The sequence below is a fragment of the Apodemus sylvaticus genome, chromosome 7 (genome assembly GCF_947179515.1).
Source record: "Apodemus sylvaticus chromosome 7, mApoSyl1.1, whole genome shotgun sequence".
Taxonomy (NCBI): Eukaryota; Metazoa; Chordata; class Mammalia; order Rodentia; family Muridae; genus Apodemus; species Apodemus sylvaticus.
Window position 1 is genome coordinate 61,690,719 of NC_067478.1, and position 26,593 is coordinate 61,717,311.

Below are 26,593 nucleotides of genomic sequence, written 5' to 3' on the forward strand. Positions count from 1 at the left end.
GTGTCGATGGGAACTAGTGAACTAGTGTGGTAGGACGGTCCTCCCCAGCCGCCTCCTACAGCCATGGAGCCACCTGGCTCGGCATTTCCGCTCTGTTCTCCTGAGTCTTGAGGCCCATGGTGAAGTTTCTCTTGGGTTGTCAATGTACTGTGTGTTCCCAGAGCTGACAAGGATTTATTTCACACAACCTCCCAATAGTGGGCTTATTGAGAAGTTTGACAAAGACTGGCCAGCAGCTATAACTGCAGTTTCCCCTTCTTTTCCTGCCTATATTTGGACAAAATTAACAGAAAGAGAATTTCTTTCAATGACTTGAACCAAGTCCTTTGTGACAATTGTGGTTGCAGGTGACCCAGTCTTTGGTCCCTGAGTAAAGGAATGTTTTTGTCACCTTCAGAAAGTTATGCTTAAAATTTTGTTAGTAATTGTTATGTACAAATTGCTTTTAACCAGAATTCAGAGACAAATGTCCAAGATCTGTAGGGGTGGTAAGGGGCGGCAAGTTGGGAACAACTCCTGGCAGGTGCACAGCAGACAAGTTCCCCTTGACTTCTGAAAGCGTCACGCTGTTTTACAGCGTTTTCTTGGACACCCGGGTACTGTCATAGACCCATGAAAAGCCACAGTAAATGCATCCTCTAAGGGCACTTTGATTTTGTCTATCTTAAAATCAAGTGGGTTTTTTTTTCTCTATTTTTTTCCATTTGTGCATGTGTACCTATGTGTGTGTTTTTGGTGTGTGTGTGTGTGTGTGTGTGTTCGTGCTTAACCACTTCACCACTGTATACATGTGGAGGTCAGAGACAACTTGGGAAGTCCATTCTCTTCTTCAACTATGTGGACCCCAGAAAACAAGCTCTAGTCATGAGGCCTAACGGTCAGGGTCTTTTCCCTAAGCAGCCATCTCTCCAGGCCACAGAGCACCTTCTTTAGGTTATTTGCCACTTTTTAGCGTTGCCTGTGCTGAGTGTATTCTTCACTGCTGTAAACTACACAGGCTAGACACACTTTCCAATATTTTTTTCATAAAATCTCTCATTGTAAAGAGCTGATGGGGACCCCTGACGTTTAGAACCAAGCATGCTTTTTATATTATCTGATGAATAATTAAAGACTTTTGACCACATTTCCTCTGGAGTGAAGCCTTAACAGGCTTACTCAAAGTAACAATGGTCTGGGCGTTAGGAACAGCTTTTCTAAATCAAATAAGGTGCTCCGAGTAGTTGCAGCACTGAAGTAAATTAAGTGTAAAAGTGGCTCCTCTTCAGGTCAAACAGGTGACAGATTTGGTGGTCCAGATCAAAGGATTGTCCCTCTTGCAGGCAGAATGACTTTCATAAGCTGAACTTTAAATTCATGCACCCCTAGCAGTTGTAGTTAGACATAGTTGTTGTTTTGATACAGGGTGTCATGACATCTAAGCTATCCTACCAATTAGACTAGCCCAAGATGACCTTGAAGTTCAAGTCCCCTGCCCTACCTCCCAAGTGCTGGGATTACAGGCAGGTACCATCATAACTAGTTCATAGGCATGGTACCCAGGACTTCATATCTGCTGGGCAAGCAGTGTACCAACTGAGGCATACCCCTGCGCCTCGTCCTCTTGCCATAGTTAATTTATGCAAGTTCTCTTCTACTTTGCATAATCCAGTCCCTATGCAGAAGGTTCCAGATGCTGGGAATATGTTCAGAGTAGTCTTTGGCTTTCTTTGGCTTTCCAGCTCTCGGAATTGGTGCCAGGAATTAGTCTGTGTGTGTCCTACATTGCCCTCTGGAGGCAGAGGGACCTCTGACTTTTGGATCATAACTTGGATGCCCAAACAAGCTAGGCATCTGAAAGATTAATTTTCAATTTACTCAGGGGCATGATGATTCAGAGGCCATGATTTAATGCCTACCTGTTGCATCTCTTCAGCTTCTCCTGATGTCACACATCCATCAAGCATACAAGAGTCAAGGATCAGTGTGAGAACATGAATGTGAATCGCCAGTTAAATCCTTCCCATTTCCTCTGTTTAATTTTTTTATTTTGGTGCTTTCTTTGTGTGTGGTATTTGGAGGATCTATGAATGTGTTTATATGTGTGTGCATGTGGGTTTTTTTTTTTTGGTAGGCATACACATAGGCATGCACTGAACCCACGGTGAGCAGCTCCAGAACTCTGTGTGCACCAGAGTTCAATGTCAAATGTCTCTTTCAGTCACTTTGCAATCACACTTTTTGAGACAGAGTCTCTCTCTGGATTAGAAGCTCACTGGTTAGACTAGGCTGGCTGAGCCAAAGAGCTCTAAGGATCTGTGTGTCTCTGGCTTGACATGCTGGCTTTTTTTTTTTTTTAATGTTCTGGGGTTTCAGCCTCAGGTCTTGCTGCTTGTGCTTTTTGACTGATCCATCTCCGCAGCCCTGACCTGTTCTAAGTTGAAACCTGTGTAGCTCAGTGTCCATATTTTGTTATCAAAATACAAGTTTTTTTCCTCAGTTTCTTGCAAGGTGGATTGTCTTTTCAAAAAATAAAGGGGAAAAAATCAAGGTAATGACTGTAAAAAAACAAATGGAATTTAAATAGAGAGTTTGGGTGCACTTCACACAGTTTTAGGGTTTGAAGGGAAATAATAAATAACTTTGGTCCCTTTTTCTTAGGACGTTTTAATGAGTCTAGCTAAAGCTGTCGCCAACGCTGCTGCCATGTTAGTACTCAAGGCAAAGAATGTGGCCCAGGTGGCTGAAGACACCGTCCTCCAGAACAGAGTGATCGCCGCAGCCACCCAGTGTGCCCTCTCCACCTCACAGCTTGTGGCGTGTGCTAAGGTAAGGCAGCTGGCATGCCGCCCTCCCTGCAGTGCCATGCGCCCTCACCTGCCGCCAGTCATTAAGTAGCCTGAGCTCTGCACCTTGCTTCAGATGTCTTCTTTTGGGGAACATCAATAGGATTTTTGTTTTGGTTGATGGTTGGTTGGTTGGTTGGTTGGTTGGGTTTTTGGGTTTTCAATGTTTCTTTCTTTCTTTCTTTCTTTCTTTCTTTCTTTCTTTCTTTCTTTCTTTCTTTCTTTCTTTCTTTCTTTCTTTCTTTCTTTCTTTCTTTCTTTCTTATTTCTTTATTTATTTTTCAAGGGGTTGGGGGTGGAGACAAGGTCTTACTATGTATCTTGATTCTCCTGGAACTATTGGGAGGCTAGGTTGGCCTAGAATTCAGAGAAATCTGTCTGCTTCTCTCTCCCAAGAACAGGAATCAAAGTTGCGCGCCAGCACAACCGCCCAGCCACGACAGGGCCTTAGTGGAAGCTCTCTAATTCTGCTTTTACTGTTGGCTTCTCTGTTGTTAGATGCAAACTACTGTGTCTCCCGTCCAGCCTCTCAGTCAGTCTTATTTCTAGTGCATAAAAGAGGCTTTGCATGTCTTTAACCCTAGCCCAGCACTCTGGAGGCAAGCAGATCTCTATGAGTTCGAAGCCAGCCTGGTCTACAGAGCAAGTTCCAGGACACCTAGGGCTACACACAGAAACACTCTCTCAGCAGAGAGAGGGGAATAAAAAGCAAAAGGGGGGGGGGCTTTGCAATTCATGGCACTCTGCTGTTCTGAACCCACAGCTTCTCCAGGAGGTCCATTCATTATGGCATTGTGAGCAGCTCCAGGCTGTGTTCATTGTGTCAGAATCACCTGGTTGGGCTTTCTCAGCAGACCTGTGTCCTGGGCACCGTTAGCCTTCATTTACTGATGAGAAAGCTGAGGTGACTCTGTGTTAGTGAGGTGCTTTCAGCCATGGAAATACGCAGCAGAATTGGGGTTATGACTTAGACCTGTCTGCTCCCAGGTGCCCTCCCATCCCATCATGCACCATCATGCCCCATCATGCACCGTCATGCGCCATCATGCGTGTGTGCTTCCCTGAGGAGGGGGTGGGGCGGGGCTTCTGCTCTGGGCATTCCATCTCTAGCTCTGTAGATAAATGGTTGAAGGACTGGCATTTCCCCCTCCACACCCTCCCCCACATCCCAAACCTCTCCCCCACCTCCTCCGATGGGATTTGGAGCATCCAGAGGCACCCTTAGCGATCCTCCTGCTGGTCCTGGAGTCCACGGTAACTGACAGATTTTCCCTAGTTTTTGAGGAAACACGGGCAGCATTTTGGATGCCTCCAGAAAATATGCAATTATTTTAGATAGTCAGTTGAGGTCAAGCATATATAGCTATCGGGTCTTTGTGCTTATTTAAGTATCAGGTAATGCGGACTGCCATGCAGGACTGATTAGCAGGATTTCCCAAATCACAAAGAAAGTTTAAGAGTGTAGAGGTTACTCGGCTGGATGAGTTGAGTCCCTGGTATGTGTGCTAAGTGAAGCACAAAGGGACCTGAGGGAGATGCCAGAAACCCTAGGGCACCAGGAACATCCACTGCAGTAAGTCTGCCCGTGTCTTTCCAGGTGGTGAGCCCCACCATCAGCTCTCCTGTGTGCCAGGAGCAGCTGATAGAAGCGGGGAAGCTGGTGGACCGCTCTGTGGAAAACTGTGTCCGAGCCTGCCAGGCGGCCACCGGTGATAGTGAGCTCCTGAAGCAGGTCAGCGCAGCAGCCAGCGTGGTCAGCCAGGCCCTGCACGACCTCCTGCAGCATGTGCGGCAGTTCGCCAGTCGAGGCGAGCCCATTGGCCGCTACGACCAGGCCACTGACACCATCATGTGTGTCACTGAGAGCATCTTCAGTTCCATGGGCGATGCTGGTGAGGCACTGGCTTGGGAAAGGAGGGATTAGATGGTTTGGGTTTTCCTCATGCTGACGGTCACTTTCTAGGTGACCTCTGGAGCAAGAGCCAACAGTGCATCTTCCTTAATCTCAAATTTCCTCACGGTGGCACAGAGAAGATCCAGGAATCCCGACATTCTCTTCCAGGGACACAATTAAAAACCTCATCAGAATTTCACTATTTGAATTTATAATTTTAATAAGTCCCTTTTGTCTCATATACAGGGCATAATTGGTAAAGTCAGAGCAGCCACCAAAGGAAACAGGAACAACACTTGGAATGAAGACATTTATTTAAAGGTCCACTAGGGATCTCCCCCAAGGTCACTGTAGAGAACCAGAAGGGACAGAAGACAGCAGATGGGACTGAAGGAAGGACCCAAACCACAGCCCTTGTTAGCATTTCCTAGGGGACATAGGGTGGGATGTTTTAATATACTGTAATATTCTCATGCTGCAAATTGAAATTATATATGCAGCATGCCTTTGTAAATTCTGAATGTATCCAGTCACTGTGCTCTCCGCATCCCTGGAACCGACCACGTTATTCTGTACTCACCTATGGTAAATTGGCTGCTGTAGCGGACAGGTCAGCCTACCATCACCTCACAGTTTCTCCCCTTTATCAAAACATCCCTACCTTTCAAAGGTTGTGTGTAGAGGGTTAGATGGAGTTCCTATCACAGTATATATGAATATAATCGTGCTCTGCATATGAATTTTTTCATGTCCAACTATACAGCTGATTTTTCATAGCAGTACAGCCTTCCATTTTTTAGGCACCATCGTAGCCTAGCTGCGTGTTTTTCTCGGGGTCAGGGCTCACACCAGGGCTCTGGCTGCACGCTAGGCAGGCGCTCTATTGCTGGCCTTAGCCTCCTGCCCTCTGACTGATTATCTGTTAACAGATGTTTCCTTTCCCAGTTTGTTTGTCTTTTACAAAAATGTTCCTACATCAAGACTTCTTGAAAATGTGTCTTCATTTGCTTCTGGAGTTTTATGTGCTGGCAAAGCCTTTCTGTGAAATTTCCCAGCCAACCGATACATGGATTTTGAAGTTTAAACTTCTTGATGAAATTTTCTCTCCAAAAACCCTACCGGCTACCAAAAGAAGTCTGCTTTGCCAGTGTATAACCATACTGTGTAACAGCTTTGGAGTGGTGGTCCTTTTGTTTGGTTAGTTTTTGGTGACAGACTCTCCTCTGTAGTCAGGGCTAGTCTTGGCCTTGTGTGTTAGCCAGTGATGTCCAGGGATTCCAGGTGTGTGCCACAGACCTGGCAGGTGTTTGGGGAAATTATCGTATGTTCTTTTATATGCTTCTTAATTTACTAACCAACCTAGAATGCTGTGTACAATTGGATTTTCTGCTAATCTTCTCTGTTTTGGCTTATTTTCCATAAACCTTTTATTTTAGAATAGTTCTGAACTTTCCTTAAAAGTTGCAGAGTCCCACCTCTTCACTTCCTCCCGTTGCTAACCTCTTCTATAACTCGTGACACATTTGTCAGAGCGTTCACGGGCATGTCCCTATTAGCTACCCATAGTATTCTAATTTCATCAGTTTTCCCACTGTGTCTCTTTTTTTTTCCTGTCTCACAATGCCATCAGAAGTTACCACACTGATTTTGGCACATGCCTATATGTATAAAAGCTTGTCTCCCCTCAGAAAAAGCTTTGGGAATCCTTTCCCTGGGGTGATTTCATTTGTAATGTTATGTCTTAATAGCCTTTCCACTACCCAAGGAAAGTTGAAATAGGCTTTTGTAAAGTCACATGGGCAGTAAGGACAAGTAGTAATAAAAGCTGCAGACCAGGACCTGGGGGTGTGGCTCAGTTGGGTAAACTGCCTGGCTGGTGTGCACAGAGGCCTTGGGTTCAGCTTGTGGCACCTCATAAACCAGGCCTTGGGAGCAAGCCTGTAATTCCAGCGCTAAGGAAGTAGAGGCAAGAGAATTGGCGAATCTAAACCGTCCTTGGCTATACAGAGAGTTAGCGGCTGACCTGAGACACAGGAAAGCCTATTTAAAACAAATAACAACAGGAAATAAGAACAAAACAAAACAAAGAAGTCCCTTCTGACCACCAAGGTCAGACAGAATGGTGACTAAAAGCCCACACTGACCATCCTGTCCTCCAGGTGAGATGGTGCGCCAAGCCCGGGTGCTGGCCCAGGCCACATCAGATCTTGTCAATGCCATGAGGTCAGATGCGGAGGCTGAGATTGACATGGAGAATTCCAAGAAGCTCCTGGCGGCCGCAAAGCTCTTGGCGGACTCTACCGCCCGCATGGTGGAAGCTGCAAAGGTAGGCCTGAAACGGTCTTTTGGCCTGAAATGTAGACACTGTCGACTGTTAATGTCTGAAGCTTACCTACAAAAGTGAAAGATGGAGTCTGGATTTCTCCTCTTTGAATGGCTTCGTGATACCTAACATACTTAAGGTAGGGGAGGAGTTGTTGAACACGAGAAAGAGAGGCTGACTTAGCGCAGACAGTGAAGTATAGCTACGAACACCAGCATCGCAGATTCTCTCTCTGCTGCAACAAGTTGTCCAATGAAAGGAGGAGGGATTTATTTTGGCTCAGAGTTTGAGGGCCCGGTTCTTCATGGTGGTGGAGCAGTTGTATCGTTACATTTGCATCAACATTCAGGAAGCAAGAGAGGTCGATTCTGGTGCTCAGCTGCCTTTCCAGTTCTAACTTAGCCTAGGACCCAGCCTGTGGAATGGGGTTGCTCATGCTTACAGAGGGCCTTCCTACCTCAAATGATTCAGTCCAGATACTCCCTCACAGGTGTGCCCAAAGGGGCGTTTCCATGGTGATTCTAAATCCCACCGTGGACCATCAAAATTACCCATCATATTTTGTCTCAAGGGGAGAAAATGGCTACATCCTTCCACTATTAACTCAGCCTTTCCCAGCTTTAGAATCCTGTGTATCTAAGTAAAATTGACAAGATGCTAAGGACAGTTCAGCTGAAGTACCAGGGTACTGGGGCTATGGAACTGCACAAAGTGTTTACAGCTGTGTGGTGCCATCTACTCTGCCAGGCAAGGGCACCAGCTTCACTCTGAAGTTGGGTACCAGTTGTCTTTCTCAGACAGGACTTCTCTTCACGGCTTTTAGCAAACTTCCCTTGGGGTCTTTCTGTAGAAATTACCCCTGTGACCTCCCCAGCCCCTCCCAGCATGCTCCATCCAAGGGCTTCTTTTCCCGATGAACCTTCACTTTCCATATTTACTTTTGCTTTGGAATGTTCCAGCCGTGATATAAAGACATGAGCCATCGGGGTGTCTGTCACACCAATTAAGATAAAATCATCCTTGAGAAATACATTTATATACACATTTTTCTCATACCTGACGGAGAGAGATCTACTGGAGCCTCCTTTCTTCAAATCAGAATTTTAAATTGATCACAATAGCATACACTCCTGTCCATCACTCTGAGCGCTCACTCTATGCCCTTCGTTACAGGGAGTAGTTAGTTGTTCTCAGCCACAGCTCCCCTTACAGGCTACTGAACATTAGAGACCACACCCCTTCCTTGCCATACCCTGAGATATCTCACTGTTATCCTTCCTTTGTCTGTCTGTCCGTCCTCTCCCTCCTTCTATCCATCTCTGATAGAGACTATTCTGGTTTTTTCCACAATGAGAATTATTTTTCTCTTTTTGTATTGTCCTTTTAATGTTTGACATAATAGTAATGCAACTCAGCTAAAAGGGAGGGTCTTTTTGTTTTTGTTTTTCTGTTATTTGTTGTTGTTATTGTTAAACAAATGGCACTCACACAATTGTTCATCCTCCTGTAAGAAAATTATCAGGGCACTTCATCTTAGAAGATTTATAAAACTAAAGACTAGAATAAAATATATTTCTTTTTACTTAGATTTTTAGCTGGTACAAAAATAAAAAGCAAGCTTACTAAGTGGGTTATTATGATAATGCCTCAAATAACTTTGAAGCCTTGAGTTTTTGAAATTACAAGGTAATTTGTATAGATACCCAATGTGATTTACAATGCCTTTTCTTACGATTACATGCGGGTTTGATCTTTAGTATATGGAGAAGGGTTTGTAGGGCCTGGGATGTACTATTCAGGAGGCTGTGGAGGCAACACATCCACACAGCTGGGATCCTAGCTGTGGCTTTCCATATTAGTCATTATTAGGAAGAAGTAAGATTAAAGGTATGCCTTTAGCAATTGCAGCCTACTGTCCCTGGGTCACTTGAGGTGTTTGTTTCTACCTCTGCAGGGCGCTGCAGCCAACCCAGAGAATGAAGACCAGCAACAAAGACTGAGAGAGGCTGCCGAGGGTCTCCGAGTCGCAACCAACGCTGCTGCGCAGAATGCTATCAAGAAAAAAATCGTCAACCGGCTGGAGGTCAGGAAACAGGCTAGCTTTTAGGGTGCCATTTGTGATTGCTAAGCGTTACCTGGGGGGAAGAGAGTGAAATCACCAAAATGATACCTATATAAAGAATGCCAGATCAAAGTTAGCAATGTTGGATAGTTGGGTACTTAACAGAATTCACACAATTTGAAAAATTGCTTTAGTTTAGGGCTGTCAAAGGCTTGGGTTCAGAGGTCAACATTCAGCAATAGAATGCAGTGTTTTCGTGGGAAGATTGGGGCTCTTTTTTCTTAGCATTACTGGATGCATTCAGCACAACCAGTCATGCTAAGTTCCCATTCTGTTGGAAGCAGTGAGTTTTGTTGCCTTCCTGTCGAATTTTAGACTAGTGCTATGGAGCAGGGCAGGACTGAGAAGGGAGGCAGGATGAGCATTTTTGTCATTTCCTCTCAGAATATTTATTCCAGTTAGGAGTTAAGAATAATAGGCATAAACTACATAAGGAAAACATTTCTTATCGATCTTTTAGGAGACCTTTAAACTAAAATGTGGAGGGATGAAGGCCAAGTCACCTGGTGTCTAATGAAGAGCCCCTCCTCTATTGGCTGCCTGCTAAGCTCTGGAAGAAATTAGTCTCATTATTAGAAGGAGACAAAATATTGAACTGGATTAATTACCTCAGGGGGATGTGTCACATCTAAGCTAAGGCTTCTGGGTACCATGAGAGGAGAGGTGGATACCTCCATTGATGCTTGACATAAGGAGCAGCCTGTGCTTCACAGGGGTTGGGGGGGGGCATCTTCTTTCCCTAGAAACATTAAGACTGCTGCTTGCCAGTGCCATCTCAGCATTAGCAATTGTCTCTTGTCTTTTGCATTTTAAATTTCCATTTATTCTTTGGCAACTTCATACATAAATATATTTAGATCATATCCACTCTCCAGTCCCAACTCCTGGACCACCTCTGTGTCCCCTTCCTAACTTCATGCTGCTGGCATCTGCTCAGCAGTACCACCACCACCTCCTCCTCCTCCTCCTCTTCTTCCTCCTCCTCTTCCTCTCCCACTCCTTCTTCCTCTAACAGTAATAATTTATTGAGTCAAAATCATGCTGCTACCAGTGTTTTGGTATAGGCTCTATCCAGAATACAGGCACTCTACAGTGATCTACAGAGAGAAGAAAACTGACTCTCCTTTCCCCATTGGCCATCCACTGCCAACAGCTCCTTAGCTAGATGTGGGGCCCCATGAGCCTCTTCCTGCTTCCTGGTAGAGAATTGACTGACTTGATCATTTGCATGGCTTGGGGAACATCAGGGTAGAGTGATAGAAAAGCCAGGCGTTGGGAGGCTTGCTGTGAAATAATGTCTTCTGGATATGACAAGGCCATCGTGCTTACTCATCACATCCGTGGTGACCACTGTGAGACCATGCCCATCTTTTACAAAAAGCAGGCAGCAAGGAAGCCAGCAAAGGGTTACAAGGTTGAGATTGTTGCTAGCTTCGAAGAGACAGTGTCTGCTCCTGTAGTGGAAAGGCATAGTGTGTGAATTTTCAAGCATAATCCTGGACTGACCTGTGACCTATCCTCTGCAGGTTGCAGCCAAGCAGGCTGCAGCTGCTGCCACACAGACCATTGCAGCCTCCCAGAATGCAGCCATCTCCAACAAGAACCCCTCAGCCCAGCAGCAGCTGGTCCAGAGCTGCAAGGTAAGCTCCCTGTACACTGAGGTCCAGGTCTGCAACAGATCACTGATAACATTAGACCACCACATGCCCCAGTAATTCATTTAAGACAGGTCTTCCAGGCCTAATCTAGTTTGCAGTGGCTCTGTGTTCCAGGTGTGCACATGTCTGGTTTTTGTCCATTAAGTGAAGAGTCTGCATTTGGAAGCAGTGTCTTTTCCAACATTATCTTTCCTTTATCCACATCTTTTTTTAAGAGACTGAATTAAATAAAAAAGAATCGATGAGGCCTTTTAGAGCTTTGAAATGGAAATGAACACTTGGCTTTTCAGAGTGCCGTCCCCTCTGGGAGACTGGTTGTGTCCCGTCTCCATGCATTACTGCAGGCTGATTTCCTGCTTTTTCTACATCTGAGGTCTCCTTCGTCCTATCTGCCTTCTGTGGCCTCCTGTTTGGTGCTTTCTGTTACTGAAGCTTGGTTGTCTGTTTTGGGGGACAGGGCATTGGTGTTGTGTCAAAGCAAGCTTTCGGCAAACATTCTCTCTTCCCACCGAGAGGATTGACTCTCCCAGGACACTTTTGATGTCCTGGGACATAAAATCCTTTTGCAGAGTTGTCTCCTGCACATGACAGGACATCTTGCTGGAGTCTCCTGAGAGTGTTGGCAGTGGAGGCTGGTCATAGGCGTGTCTGATTGTGCTAGTGTTCTGACAGTTAACCTGTTCTGACTCTCCTCCAAATGTCTGAAAAAGAACTGAGTCAACTGAGGGGAGCTGCCTCTTCAGCAGTGGCTGTGTTTCTGAGGGGAATCCAATTCTTCACAAATTGGCCATGCAACTGGGAGAGAATTGTCTAGAACTCTCTAGTCTTGATTCTGGTTTTTCTGAGGTCCGCTCTCGTATTTGACTGTGTGGTAGGGGAAAAAGCATCTGTGATGCACAGGGGTTTGTGGTCCTTTGTGCTTAGGGTGTGTGCAAGAGGAGCTTACTGAGAGTGAGGCCTCTGCTCAGACAGCATAGCTCTTTCTTGTGCTGTTCAGCTGCCAGCAAGGTTGGAAAGTGGCCTTTCCCGTCCTCGGGGACCGCAAGCTGCTCATGCCAGGGGCTTGTTGCAGAGAAAGCCAGCCTTCTCTCCCTCTTTGCCAACGAGACTGAAGGTATTAGATCTCTGAGCATCCCTGCCAGGAAATGAGAGAGTATCTAAATGACAGGCTGAAGTTGAGAGGGAAAATGGACCAAGTTTCTGGAATCAGCATTGGAAAGGGCCTGCCCGCATTTCCATTGGGATATTTTAAAATATTTTTACATTCTGGCTAGGGTGGAAGGGCGGGCACAGGGCTAAAATGCACTGGGCACCTTTACCAGCGGTGATACTCCAGCCTCTGGAGCCTGTTCCATTGGAGGGAAACTAGGAAGAGCACAAGCTGGTGGCTGCTTCCTAAGGCTCTGCTGGAGGTGACTGTCACAGAGTAGTACTGCTTTGCCGAATATGGCTCCTCTCCCGTGTATTGGGTTTTGTCATTTGAGCAATGCTACGAACTGGTGGGAACAGACACAGGAGCAATGACCACACGCAAGGTGAGGGCCCAGAATCCACACCTGCGGAGTCAGGGGCCTGAGCATTTAAACATGCTGGCTCTTGAACTCTCGCATTCTCTTTCTGGTCATGCAGCCTTCTGACTCAGTTTATCTGACTGTGAATTGTGGGTTTGTTGGTTTGTTGGTTTGTTTGTTTTCACCTTCAGTCCTCATAGCCTAGAGCCTGTGAGTTTTGACTAGGGAAGTTCTTCCAAGGCTTTGTTATAGACAACAGTTGGCTATCAATAAACTGAGCACATCAGAACCACTGTTTAAGTGGGAGGGGCAAGGAGAAGCGGGTTCAGTGTGCTGTCCAATCCAGATTCTGGTACTAGTGTCCCTGGAAGTGGGTCAAGCATCCACACTCATCGCCTCGGGTCATTTCCCTTCCCCTTTGCTAGCTGGCCCTCTCTGCTCATGCTCAGTTCCTGTTTTCTTGCTCTCTGCAGGCGGTGGCTGATCACATCCCTCAACTTGTACAGGGTGTGAGAGGGAGCCAAGCTCAAGCCGAAGACCTCAGTGCCCAGCTGGCTCTCATCATCTCCAGCCAGAACTTCCTGCAGGTAACTTAGAAACCAGCACCATAGTCCCTTGAGAACCCGCAGCGGGCAGAGTCTGCCCTTTGACCTCTGGCCTTTGCATACCTGTGCAGATCCCACAGCCTTGGCTAAGTGTTTGTCTGAGCATCTTCAAGGCCTCTTTACATTTCAGGTGAGGGAGATGCCACTGGCCAAGCAAGATGCTAGTGATCAAGGAAGTACTAATAGGTTAGCTTTTCAGAGTGGTCCACTCTGGGGAGATAAAACGTGGATGTTTTTGTCTACTTTCTGGTGTTCTGTTACACACTGAGTGATACACTAACTGGTCTGTTGGGTGGATGTATAATCTTGAACTTAGAATTATTTTATACTTCATTGAGAATCTCCTGTGGTGAAATTAGATCACATTCTCCTCAGCTCCTCGTCCGATCTCCCTCCAGAACCACCCTCAGTCACCTCTCTGCCCTGACTTAGGGGCTTCACGTCCTTAAGTCTAATAACACATTGACTAGTTTGTGTTGTGTATATACTTCTGAGAGTATGGCACCAGAGAGGGGCGATTCCACCACAAGCCACACCCTTAAAGAAAACTGAGTCTTTACTAATTGTCAGTTCTTCAGTTAAGGATGTGGGTTCACTCCTCGCTAGAATGCTAACTGGCTTGATATTGTGCCGGGCTTGTGCAGGCCATGTGGCAACGATGAGTTCTTAAGTGTTACAGTCCTATCATATCCAAAAGACACTGCTCTATTCCAAAGCTCCCTTATATCTGACTCTTAAAATCTTTTTTTAATTGAAAATAGATTTTTTTCAACAATATATTCTAGTTATAGTGTATCATGTTTTGAATTGCATTTATTGCATATAAACCCTTTGGGAACTGAACCTAGCAACAAAGCACTAGTTCTTCCTGCCACTGCACTGTCCCCTTCTCTGTAGTGTGGGCATTTGTGACTCAGAAAGTGTGCCGTGTGTCTGTGAACTGTGAACGTGTTTCTCAGTCCCCTGAACTGGTTTGCTTATACGTTCTCTCTTTCTCTCTCTTCCTCCTTCCCCCTCCCTCCCACATTCTCTTTTTTTTTCTCTCTCCTCTTTTCTTCTTTTCTCCTGTTCTTTTAACTGCTATTGTAGATACTTAGGTCTTTAGTTAAAAAAAAAAAAAAAAGGCAAACTTCAAAGTAAAAGGCAACAGAATCAACAAATCAAAAAGTGTTTAAGCCAAGCCTGGTGGCATAGGTCTTCAATCCTAGAACTTGGGAGGCAGAGGCAGGTAGATCTCTGAGTTCAAGGTTACCCTAGCCTACACAGGGCAGCCAGGGATACGCAGAGAGACCATGTCTTGGAGGGGAAAAAAAAATAGAAAAGTGGGGAAAAAAGTGTGTGTGTGTATATTTATATGTATGTTTATATTTATAAATATAATTTGAGCAAGAACTGTTAAAAATGCACATGTATATAATATCAAATGTGTGTCTATACACGCGCGCGCGCGCGCGCACACACACACACACACACACACACACACACACAGACATTCTACCAGTCCTTAGCCCAAGGACACATCTTTAACTTCCCTCATGAATATTGTAGAATTGCCCTTCCAGAAGGATGAACAATGTGAATTTACAGCTCACAGTATATGGGGCATACTTTTTAATACATCTTTTATAAGATGGAGTTAAGAGCTTTGAAAAGTGTGTTAACGTCTGTCTTCTTTAAATTTTATTTTGTTTGATTTCCTATCCTTTGTTTTCAAATGTTAAGCATCTTTCATGTGTTTCAGTATTATGTTCTTAAGGGCTGGTAACATGAAATTATTCAAGATTTTAATACTTACGTTAGGTTCTCCTACTGATTCTCATTAATTCTTTAAATACAAAAGTAGTACTTTTATCCTTAATATTTATGATCTGGCACTTAAATCATTACAATTTTTCTGAGACCCATGTATCACATACATTTTTAAAGCCCTAAAAGCTGGTATGCTTTGGAGCCAGAAAAGCAACTTCTAAAATTTTACACACTAAAAATTATTGAGATTTAGCTAGTTCTTTGCCATTTTTTTTTTCTACATTGGCATTGGCAAGGAAATGGATACATCCCAACAGTGGGAGACTAAGAAACATCTACAGGACTCATAGAACACTGTATACCTAAAAAACCAGGCAGAACCGGGTATTATAAAACAACATGAATAGTATCGCCTGTTTTTGAAGATATGTCTGCATGTACATAGGCATTCTGCCCTGGCAGTGTATTTTCATTTGTGAAAAAGGAAAATAATCTTATTCGCCTTTATTTTTATGGGCTGTAAGGTATATTTAAATTCAGGGTAAAGAACTACTCTGGGAAATGCAAAGAAATGTTCTTATCAAAGAGCTATCTTTGGATCTATTTTAAATGAGAATTTCAAGTCATTGCCTATCTTGCCCCTATTTTGATACTTTGAAATGTCTTGGAATGTCTGATTTGGCATGGCAATGGTTTATTTTTTTTTTTTTTATTTTTTTTATTGTTGTTTTAAGATTTATTTAATTCAGTGTTCTTTATGTTTTTCCTGTATATTTGTGTACTCGTGTGTGTGTGTGTGTGTGTGTGTGTGTGTGTGTGTGTGTGTGTGTGTGTGAGTGAAAAACCAGAGGCCTGAAGAGGGCATCTGATCCAGGAACTAGAGTTACAGACAGCTTTGTGAGCTGCCATGCGGGTCCTGGGAACTGAATGCGGGCTACTAAGCCTTCTTTTTGGCCCTAGGAATTAGTTGGAGTTTAAAGTATCCCTTATTCTTTTGTTGATGTGACAATAAACACCATGACCAAAGGCAACTTGAAGAAGGGTTTATTTTGTCTTAGGATCCAAAGGGCTAGAGTCCATTACTAGTGACAAGGTATGGCATAGCACAGAAGCAGCAGCAGAAACCTGGCAGATCACGTTTCATATACACACAGGAAGCAGGATGAAAACAGAAAGTAGGAAGACGCTATATACCTAAGCCTTCGTGTTGGCTAGTTTACGGTCAACTTGACATAAAACTATAGTCATCTGAGCCGAGGGAATCTCAATTGAAAAAATATCTACAGATCGGGCTGTAAGCAGACAAGCCTATAGGGCATTTTCTTAATTAGGGATTAATGGGGAGGGTCCAGCCCGTTGTGGGTGCTGCCATCAACTAGGCTAGAGGTCCTGGGTTCTATAAGAAAGCAGACTGATCAAGCCATGGAGAGCAAGCCAGTAAGCACCCCTCTGAGGCCTCTGCATCAGCTCCTGCCTTCAGGTTCCTTCCCTGTCTGAGTTCCTGCCTTGACTTCCTTCAGTGGTGAACAGTGATGTGGAAACATAAGCCAGATTAACCCTTTCTTCCCCAGTTGCTTTGATTGTGGTGTTTCATCACAGCAATGGTAACCCTTAGACATCTAGTGACACTTCCTCCGGCCAGGCTCCACTTTATACACATTCCATAACCTCCCCAAGGGTTCAAGCTCAGGAACCTGTGGGAGGCAGTTCTCATTCAAGCCTTACCCTATTTTAGGGGAGAATGTGTTCTAGTTGCTGGGGAGGCCATGCTGTTGTATCTCTCAACAGCTTGTTGCCCAGGAGATATCTTACTTTCCGTTCATTTCTCCACAGCCTGGAAGCAAGATGGTGTCCTCTGCTAAGGCGGCGGTGCCCACTGTGAGTGACCAGGCCGCAGCCATGCAGCTGAGCCAGTGCGCCAAGAACCTGGCGACCAGCCTGGCCGAGCTGCGCACTGCCTCACAGAAGGCAAGTGGGGCCTTGCTCCGGTGGTCAGCTCTTCAGCTTTTCATCTCTTTGTGGTGCTGTGGTGTGAGTGCCATCCAGGCCTAGCACTGCTGGGCCAGTTTCTCAACCAAGCCATAGGTTTCATTTAATGACCATGAAACGATAGCACTGTGGTCTAACCTTTAGTAAGCTCCCAGGCTTAGACATCACCCTCTAGCTACAAATGACTTCCTCCAGCTCTTCCCATTTCCTGGGACAAGCAATGGTCTGTGTGTCCATCTTAGGTGAGACTGCTCAGCTTAAGTGTCTTGGTACCAGATAAATAAATGTGTTAATTAATTAGCTTTTCAGTACTATGACAAATACCAAAGAAAATTGACTTAAAAGGAAGAAGGGTTTAGACAAGCATGGTGGCACATGCCTATAAACCCAGCACTTGGTAGATGGAGGCAGGAGCTTCAGATGTTCAGGGTCACCTCAGCTTATTTACTGACTAAATAGGCCAGCCAGGGCTATGTAAGACCCTGTCTTTTTAAAACAAACAAACAAATAAACAAACAAATGAAGGAAAAATGAAAAAGGTGAAGAAAGGAAAGAAAATACAGTGAAGAAGGAAGAGAAGGAAGAGGGGACACCATGGATTTCTGTTCACTGTCAGTCAGACATCTTGCCCATGTCTGGTAGCAATATTGTGTGCCTTGTATTACCAACACCATGTGTCTGGGTAAGAGTACAGGCAGGTCAAACTTGCTCACTTCTTGACAGTCAGGATATAAAAGATATAAGAAGGAGCCAGGGTTCCAATGACTCCTTCAAGGGTACATCCCCAATAACCTACTTTCCTCCTGGAGGTGTCACCTCCTAAAGGTTCCCCCACCTCCCAGGAGTGCTATGGACTGGGACTAATTCTTTATGGAGGCATTGGCTCAAGCCCAATCCAAGCTCAAGCAATAATTGATTTTATCCTTATCTTCCAGGTACCATTCAAGTACTTAGACAATATACCTAGGAGAGGGCTGCCATCTTAGCTATGATTTTCTTCCCTAAAAAGTTTTCACACCTTACATGGGCATATTTGCCTTCACAGAGTCTCAGTAGAACAGAATTAGGGACTGAATACATTTCTGTCTCTGAAACTCAGTTATCAAAGGAGCTCACTGCGACTCTGATGTAGTTATTAGCATGAAGTTCTGGCTTGACTTCATTTTCCCTTGTAGCAATCCCTTTATAGAAGCTCGCAGCCTCGTAAAGCGGTAAGGGAAGAAAATGGAAGCCAACTTGAATGCCTGACATGAACAGAGATGCCCCATTGCCAAAGCCAAGTGCCAGGGCCTTAAACTTTCTCCAGCAAAGTTTGAGCTAATTCTCAGAGAGGTCCTAGAACCATCCACACTGTAATGGCCTGGCGTGTGTGGTGAGGTGCTTATTAGAAGGCAGGTACCCAGCATGCCTCAGGCAACCCCATCCATAACCACAAGCTATGCAGCGCACATGTTTGTTGCAAGCCAAGTTTTCTCAGTGAATCTTTGCACAGACCAACCTCAAACAGCTACCCAGGAACAGTGATCCCCAAAGAGATGGCTGGGCTGAAGCATGTCTGCTGGTCCAGGCAGAGGCCTCGAGAGATTTTAATTATTATTTTTCAGTGTATTAGAAGGCTTAAGCTCAGGGCTGGAGCTCAGTGGTTAAAAACACTGACTGTTCTTCCGAAGGTTCTCCATTCAAATCCCAGCAACAACATAGTGGCTCACAACCATCTGTAATGAGGTTTGGGGCCCTCTTCTGGTGTCTGAAGGCAGCTACAGTGTACTTAGATATAACAATAAATAAATCTTTAAAAAAAAAGAAGAAGAAGAAGAAGAAGGGTTAAGCGCCAAGATTCTGGAATTAAGCAGGGTGAATTTGTGTGGGCCCCTGTCATTTTCGAGTCTGCTTCCTTAGTTTGCTTATTCACTTCTTATAGGTGTGCATCCCAAGCCTCTGTACACACATGCTAGGACATCCGAACCTCTGGTACATGTATTCAAGTGCATCCCAAACCTCCCTTGATAGACATGCTATGCCAAGTGCTCTCTCATTGCAACCCAGGCCTGGTGAATAAAACCATATATCCTCTGGCTCTGAGAGTAAGTCACTCAAGGAGGCTTTTATGTGTCTAAGGCCCACGTAATTAATGACTTTGAAAAAATACAGTTAAGGACCTGAATGACAGCAGTTCTGCCTCTCTGGGAAGTACATTCTACCTTTACCTTCTGTTAGAGTCAGAGTTACCAGGAAAACACTTAATATGTTGCAGCATGGTAAGGACGCTTTGCCAAACCATCTGTATGCACATAAACCCCACTCTGTTGACAGGCCCATGAAGCCTGTGGCCCCATGGAAATTGATTCTGCGCTGAACACTGTGCAGACGCTCAAGAATGAGCTACAGGACGCCAAGATGGCCGCTGCAGAAAGCCAACTGAAACCACTTCCGGGAGAAACAGTAAGCTGTTTGGGTGTGGGTTCTGCTGTTTTTTACTTGTTTTTGTCTGTCTGTCTGTGTGTGTGTATGTATGTGTGTGTGTGTGTGTGTGTGTGTGTGTGTAAGAGGGAGAGGGATGGATGTGTGGAGTCACAAGACAGTTTTCAGGAGCTCTGTCCTTCCACTATGTGGATTCCAGGTATTAACCTTCCTGGTGAGCACCTTTCCCTGCTGACTGACATATCCCTTAGGCATGCCCTTGTTATTTTTAAAGAAAGCATTTGCCGGTGGCCAGAGTGGGGAGTTGCACATACTGTGTCATTGGCTATGGTGAACCAGACTCTTTTCATTTGAAGGAATGGCCTTCATTGGAAAAGTATATGACATTCTGCCTGTCACCATGCACCAACAAACCTCTTCTAAACAGTGTCCTTATATAATAATTAACTATCTGTACCCTAGGCCTTTACCAGTTTTGTTCTTTATTTGGTGGACACAGCGAGCAGGCACGCCCTTCCTGAGAGGCACGCCCTCTGCCTTCCTCTGTGGTCTCCTTACCATTCCCAACCTCCATTTTTTGTTGCGCGCCTTTCAGTTCAAACTCCTTGAAGGCTGTGTTAATGTCCCCACGTGTCAGGAAGGCGGTGTAGTCGGTTGTCTGCCTGCCTCCTGCCAAGGCGTAATTATTGCCCACTAATGATTTCTTTTGGGCTTTCTCAAGGCATCATGCTCACAGCTACAGCCCGTTAAGGAATTGTGTTAGCTTGCTGAAGGCCTTCTTAGTCAGGCACTTTCAGGAGCGGGGCTTAGTGAGGCTCAGGAACGCTCATGGCTCCACACAGCTGGTGGGGCCTGCACCTGCCTCACTCAGCAGAGCCTGGCCCCTTGCCCTGCACTGCCCGGCTGGCTTGGGTGAGAATGAGCTCGGGTTCCACTTCTGATGTGTGTCATCATTCTAAGTCATGCCCTAAGACCTCAGGGAAATGTTTCTTTCCTAAGTTCTGCCTTCCTTGGATTTTTCTTACAGCTAGAAAAGTGTGCTCAGGACCTGGGAAGCACCTCGAAGGGCGTGGGTTCCTCCATGGCTCAGCTCCTCACCTGCGCTGCTCAAGGCAATGAGCACTACACAGGTAGGACTCTCTCTCAGCCTCGACAGTGCCCGTAGCTGGGCTGCACACCCCCTGGTCTGGAGAGAAATGCTCACTGATCTGACAATAAACTTGCCCTTCTTCCTCCAGCTTCACGCCCCTTCAAGCCCTCACCCCAGTGCTGTTACTAAGCTCTTCCCAAGCGTAGTTGATACTTCTCTCATGGCTGTGACAAATTACCTGGCACGTGTGGAGTTCAGTAGGGAAGGGTTTGGTTTTGACTCAAAGTTTAAGGCGGTATCACCCATCATGGCCGGACAAATGATGTTGGTAGGAGCTTGAGGCTGCTGGACCGCTTACTTCCTCCTATTGATTGAGTTCAGAACTATTGACGATCACCTATTGGAGACCAACACTGATGACCCATCGTCTCACCTGGGTTAACCTAACTCAGAACTCCCTCCCACATGATGGCTGAGCTGATCCAGATCCTGTGAGCCTGACAGATATTAACCATATTAAGCATGTGATGTAATATAAGGACTCTCAAATATGTGTAGACCCCCTTACTAGACTACAAGGGGGAGATAATTGTACACTTTAGGATGATCTCCGACGCCAGAAATCCCACCAAAGTGTAAACATGTAAACGCTAGAGAACAAGAATGTCAGCCTAATCAGACGGCAGGCGGGGGAGGGGGGGCTGAGTGAGCCCATCCACCGTCAGCTGGATGAGAACTCAGGGTGTCCAAGATGGAAGGAAGGAGGGCCACAGGGAGGAGGCAGCAGAGCTGTGTCCTGTGTGTCCTCGGGGCACTGAGGAGACCAGAGTTTTTTCAATGTCAAGTGTGTATTTCTGAAAGGCAGAGGAGTTCTTAATTAGGAATCTCTGTGAGTAAGAGGCTGCGTAACCAATGAAACGGGAAAACAGAAGCTGCTAGCTTGGGGTTGTGCTGCAGCCTTTAGTGTGTAGAGGAGGCTGCAATAATTAGGCTTCAGTGTGCAGCAAGGCTGTGGCTCAGAACACTCTTCCCAGCCCTGTGTACTGGAGAAGGCTTGGCTCTGGGGTGCTTTCTCTCCCTCTCTCCACACTCCTTTGTCTCTCTCCTTCTTTCTCCCCTCTCCCTCTCCCTCTCTCTCTCTCTCTCTCTCTCTCTCTCTCTCTCTCTCTCTCTCTCTCTCCTCCCTTCCCGCTCCTCTTTCTCTTGCAGCTGTTATAAATTAAGGGCCACCTTAAGGGAAGAAGCTGCCCCGAGCCTTGGGCTCCTCTCTCTCTGCTTTTCATTCTCCCCAGCTCGTGGTCCTCCCTGCCATGATGCCTTCCCATCCATCGCCCAGCTGACTTCAACCCTATGCTTGCCAGTCATTTCTCTGTGCGAGGGTGGGTTTGCGTGACTTAATCTGTTATTCCTCCAAGCCAGATCAAAAATGCACATTCTTATAACTTGAAAACTAAAAGAGCAAAACAGGAAATCGAAGTAAGCATAACATAGTAATATGAATATGTAATCCTGTCTTAATCAAAGAATAAGGGAAAATTTTCAGAGGCGACCAGGGTGTTAAAGACCACTTAGGATATTTTGAGGCTCCAGGAGAAAGGGAAATGTGGGTATGAATTCTTACAAACTAGAAGGAGAAGTTTACATCTCAGAAACTCCTACATGATCCCAGAAGTTTGGCCGGTTTTGGGTATGGTGAAATGTGTGCTTCCAGGAGGGAGACTGCCCTAGAGGCCTAGGAATTACATCATCTGGTACTGCCAACATGCCGGATGGCAGGCAGCCTCCTTGGCACTTGAAAAACAGCCTAGCTAGCAAGCCATCCAGTTCTGGAAGACATTGAGGAGGTGGTGCTGAAATGGGCGCTGTGTGGCAGGGGGTCTCAGAGGTAAGAGAGAAGGCGGAGTCAAGGAACTGAGAAGGTTCTGGTAACAGGCGAGAAGAGACACAGCTGTGGAGCTGAGCCAAGGCAGAGACAAGGGGCCTCGTAAGCATCATGGGCAGCTTGGAGTCTCACCAAAAGTCATATGAAACTATGGGAAGGTTTTAAATGTGGAGACCAATGACAGTGTCCTGTGTGTGACCCTTCCTCCTCTGTGTGGAATAGACTGGAGAGAAACCCTGAGAGCAGGAAGACCCGCACCCAGGCAGTAATTCCTCTGGATGAGAGGTGGTAATCACCTGTGGTAATTAGTCAGCTTTATGTCACTATAGCAAAATACCCGAGGTAATTAACTTCTATGGAGAAAGGGTTCATTTTGGCTCACAGTAGCGCTAGTCCTTAATTATTTGAGTATGTGGTGAAGTAGCATATGATATCAGGAGCATATACTAAAGCAAAACCAAGTACCTCATGGCCAGGATTAGAAAGAGGAATGTGAAGGAAGACAGGGAGGGGGTATCCGGTAACTGCCCTCAAGAGTATTTGCCCAGGGTCCTGAAGCCCTCCCATTAGGCACTGTGACTTAATGATAATGGAATCACCTTGCGTACCAGGTCTTTAACACTTCTTTGGTGGACACTCAAGATCTAGAGAATACGGGTAGTGTATACAAGGAGATAGATTAAAGAAGCAAGCCAGACCTTGCTTGATGATTGGTTAGAGTGTTGCCAGGGATGGAGATGAGGAAGAAGACATGGAGAATTCTTAGAGCTGACAGCTGAATGAAGAGTTCTGTGAGTTGCTAGGGTGAGATCACAAGATTGGTTCTAACTGCCAATGGACTGGTGGATGTGCGCCTAGAGATGTGATCGGCGGCTTGCTCTGTAGCTCTCGGGGGAGGAGGCTTGGATGGAAGTACAGGTTTTGTAATTATTACTTGGGTCATGGTAATTGATTGGAACCTTAACTGTGGCAAGTTTGCCTGCAGTGAGTGGCTGAGTGAAAAGAGTTAACTAGTGAAAGATGAAGGCTAGAAATAGAAGCCACACCCACAGGTAGAGAAGCCAAGGGAGAACATGCTTCTGGAGACAAAGAGATGCTGCCTAGAGTCCTGTAGGGCAGTGAAGATGCCGCCATTGGCTTCAAGAATAAGGAGGGCCTCACTCACTTGGTTAGAGGTGATTTCAGCACAGTTGAAAGGTGTGGGAAGCAAGGAAAGAGAGAACAGACAGACAAAATCTCTGAGTCTAGGCTCCCTCCCCCCATGCTTGAGGCCTGTGAAATGTTCAGGGGACTACACATTAACTCCAAGTAGGCTGTTCCTGAGTGCAAGTGGGTTTTGTTTGGCAAGCAAAATCGTCTAAATACATTTCTTAACCATTTAACACAGCTAGCTATATGCACTTCTTTGTAAGTACTTCAAAACAAATTAATGATTTACATCATTCCTGAATTCATCTTGGAACCTTGTATTGTGGTCTAGCAATGGCTTAACATACATTACGTGTGAATTGTGAAAATAACAAACACTCTGGGTGTGGTAGCACAAGCCTGGACATAGGATCAGCTCAAGGCTAGCTCATGGGCCTCTCTCTTGAAAACAACAATTATGACGTATGCCAATATGTTTGCTATCTTTTTTTCCTGAAACTCTGCTACAGAATATAATTGAAGACTCAGATATGAAAGCAATCTGTGCTCTCCAAGGATTGCAGTTACTAGAACAGATGTGTGCTTTACAGTTTGCCCCTGGTGGGTTACAAATCTTAATGTACACTTGATCGTAAAAGCAATATCATGGGGATAGTGAAGGGGAGGAAAGAACATCGCTGATTTTGGTCACATGACCCAACGGTGATTCCCATTGAAAACATGGCTGTAAATGTAGTCATATCAGGCCTTAGATATCTCCAGCCTCCTGGTGGCTTTGTTTCATCCTTTCCATGATGTAACTTTTTCTGTCTGGACCTGGTCCCTCCAAGCAGGATCCTTTCTTGTGCCCTGGTTTCACAGTGAGTCCTCAGCAAAAGATCCATGGGCAGGGCAGGTTTAGGGCTTTAGAGCTTGGCCTTCAAAAATCATCTTAAGGACTAGTAGGTAGGATGGCTCAGTGGGTAAAGATGCTCGCTGCCAAACCTAGAGACCTGAGTTCAGTTCCTGCAACCCACGTGGAGGAAGAAGAAAACTGACTCCCACAAGTTGCTCTCTGCCCTCCACATGCTTGTCAGGATGACACGCCTACCCACAAACATATACACACACCTACACCTACAGTCTTGCACAAAATAAGTAAGTGTAATTTCAAAATTTAATATCATCTTAATCTATAAAGCATTTCCCATTCAGTAGCTTTACATAAACAAATATTTTCTAATTGCATATTATTAATGTTGCATTTTAATTCTTACAGAATTTGAATAGAAGTGGATTTAACAATCCAGATAATAAATGAGAAGGCAATTGGTGATGTCTGAAAAATTACGGCCTAGTAGAACCTTCAATAGTCAATTGTAGATTCTCAACCACTCCTGAGGCTTGTGGGAAGCTGTGGCCTTTGAGAGAGACAGCAGTCTAGACACACAGACACTTGGCAGGGAAGACAGTGGGATGAGGGCCTCACCACATCTGGAGTTCTTCTGAGCGATGACATCCTTCAACCCGGAGCCAAAAACTGAAACATAAAATGTTTCTCCTCTAAGCCTTAGCTTTATTTACCTTTGTGTTTTCTCTTCTGGGCTTCTCTAATGCCTGTATACACACACACACACACACACACACACACACACACAGACATGCATCATCACATACATACCATCATGCACACACAGCTTGCATCACACACGCACACACATACACACACACCACAAAAAGCAGTCTGACTGTAATGTCCATCCTTTCCACAGGCTGCCTGACAGATTGGCAGTGTTGTGATCTGCATGGATAGATTGCAGAACTTCACTGCCAGCTGTGACATGCAGACTCTTCAGAGATCAGGGAGTCTGTGGCTGCAGGGATGTCTGTTTTGGGGGGGATCTAGGGCTTTTCTCATTATGGAGCCTCATGGTTACCACAGGGAAGACTGATGGCTGTGTTTGTGATGACTCTGTAGAAAGCTGTATCCAGTCTGAAAGTAGTAATTTCTATGCATAGCATCTATGTTCCAACAAAAGGCCCTCACACTTTCCTGTCCCCAAGAGTATGTGGCAGGACGCTAGGAACCTCAGGTCTAGCTCCAGTACTGCCTCGGAAGTGTCTTGTGGTTGGCACAACTGTTGTTACTAGGCCTTATGGGAAACCATTTTTTGAGAGAAACTCAAGGGAAGGTCAGGTTCCTTGGTTTCTAGGAGAAAGTTCCTCCAGTCTCCATAAGACTGGAGGTCTCAGATTGTGTTTATTCTGATGAGGTGATACTGTATCATCAGAGGACTGATTGTCTGCATCAAAATGGATTTAAAGACAGATGTTTCCCAAGCAGCCATAAAAATATCGAGTTAGTTTTAACTGTCAGCTTGACACAGTCTAAAATTATCTGGAAAGGGAATCTTGAGAGGAAATTCAGGTTTTTTTTTTAATGTATGTATGTAGCATGTACAAGACTGATGCTCTCAGAGGTCAGGAGAGGGTGTTAGATTCCCCTGGAACAGGATTGTCAGCAGCTAGGAGCCATCATGTGGGTGTTGGGAACCAACATCAGGTCCTCTGCAAGAGTAACAAGTATTTCTAACTACTGAACCACCTCTGTAGCTTCATGGGAAGAGAATCTTAGTGGGGAGTTCTGTAGTCCAGGTTGGTCCATGGGCGTGACTGGGGTAGGGAGGTCCTGCGTGCTGGGCCCTCTAGCATCCATTAGCAAACCGTAGGCCATATCATTCCCTAGGCAGGGGTTCTGAACAGTGTAAGGGAAAGGAGAGCAGGAGTGAGGAGCAGAGGTGCCTGACGCTATTTCTGCTCTCAGCTGTGGATGTGATAGGCCGAGTGCCTGTCCTAAGATCCTATAACCCGGAGTTATATGCCGAGTAAACCCCTTTTCCTACTTACTTCTTGTCAGACTATTGTCATAGCAACAACAACAGGAACAACTTGGACGATTGCTCCTGAAGGGTATAGAGGTTAAAATACAATTGAGGTACAGCTACAGACCCACTGAAACCCAACAATACCCCACTGGTTGAGATACTGAAGACTGGGGCTAGAGAGATGGCTCAGTAGTTAAGAGCACTGACTGCTCTTCCAAAGGTCCTGAGTTCAAATCCCAGCAACCACATGGTGGCTCACAACCATCCATAATGAGATCTGATGCCCTCTTCTGGTATGTCTGAAGACAGCTACAGTGTACTTACATATAATAAATAAATAAATCCTTTAAAAAAAATTAAAGATACAGAAGACTGCATCTCCTCCAAATTGCCCGTGGGGAGTATGTTAGTAAAGCCATTCTAGAACCTGTTGTATATTGTTTCTAAAGCTACATTAGCCCTCCGTGACTCAACGATTCAAATCATTGGTTTTATTCAAGATGTGTGATTC

General features: G+C 45.4%; 1 protein-coding gene across 1 annotated transcript in view; it reads left to right on the plus strand.

Moving 5' to 3' along the window:
* Positions 1–26,593, plus strand: part of Tln2 (talin 2) — a 414,048-nt gene that overhangs the window by 288,670 nt on the left and 98,785 nt on the right. The window contains exons 20-28 of the mRNA XM_052187919.1: positions 2,641–2,808; positions 4,423–4,717; positions 6,879–7,045; positions 8,997–9,125; positions 10,691–10,804; positions 12,807–12,920; positions 16,521–16,655; positions 18,990–19,118; positions 20,125–20,227. Coding sequence (XP_052043879.1) covers positions 2,641–2,808; positions 4,423–4,717; positions 6,879–7,045; positions 8,997–9,125; positions 10,691–10,804; positions 12,807–12,920; positions 16,521–16,655; positions 18,990–19,118; positions 20,125–20,227 — 1,354 coding nt within the window. The remainder of the gene's footprint in view (positions 1–2,640; positions 2,809–4,422; positions 4,718–6,878; positions 7,046–8,996; positions 9,126–10,690; positions 10,805–12,806; positions 12,921–16,520; positions 16,656–18,989; positions 19,119–20,124; positions 20,228–26,593) is intronic.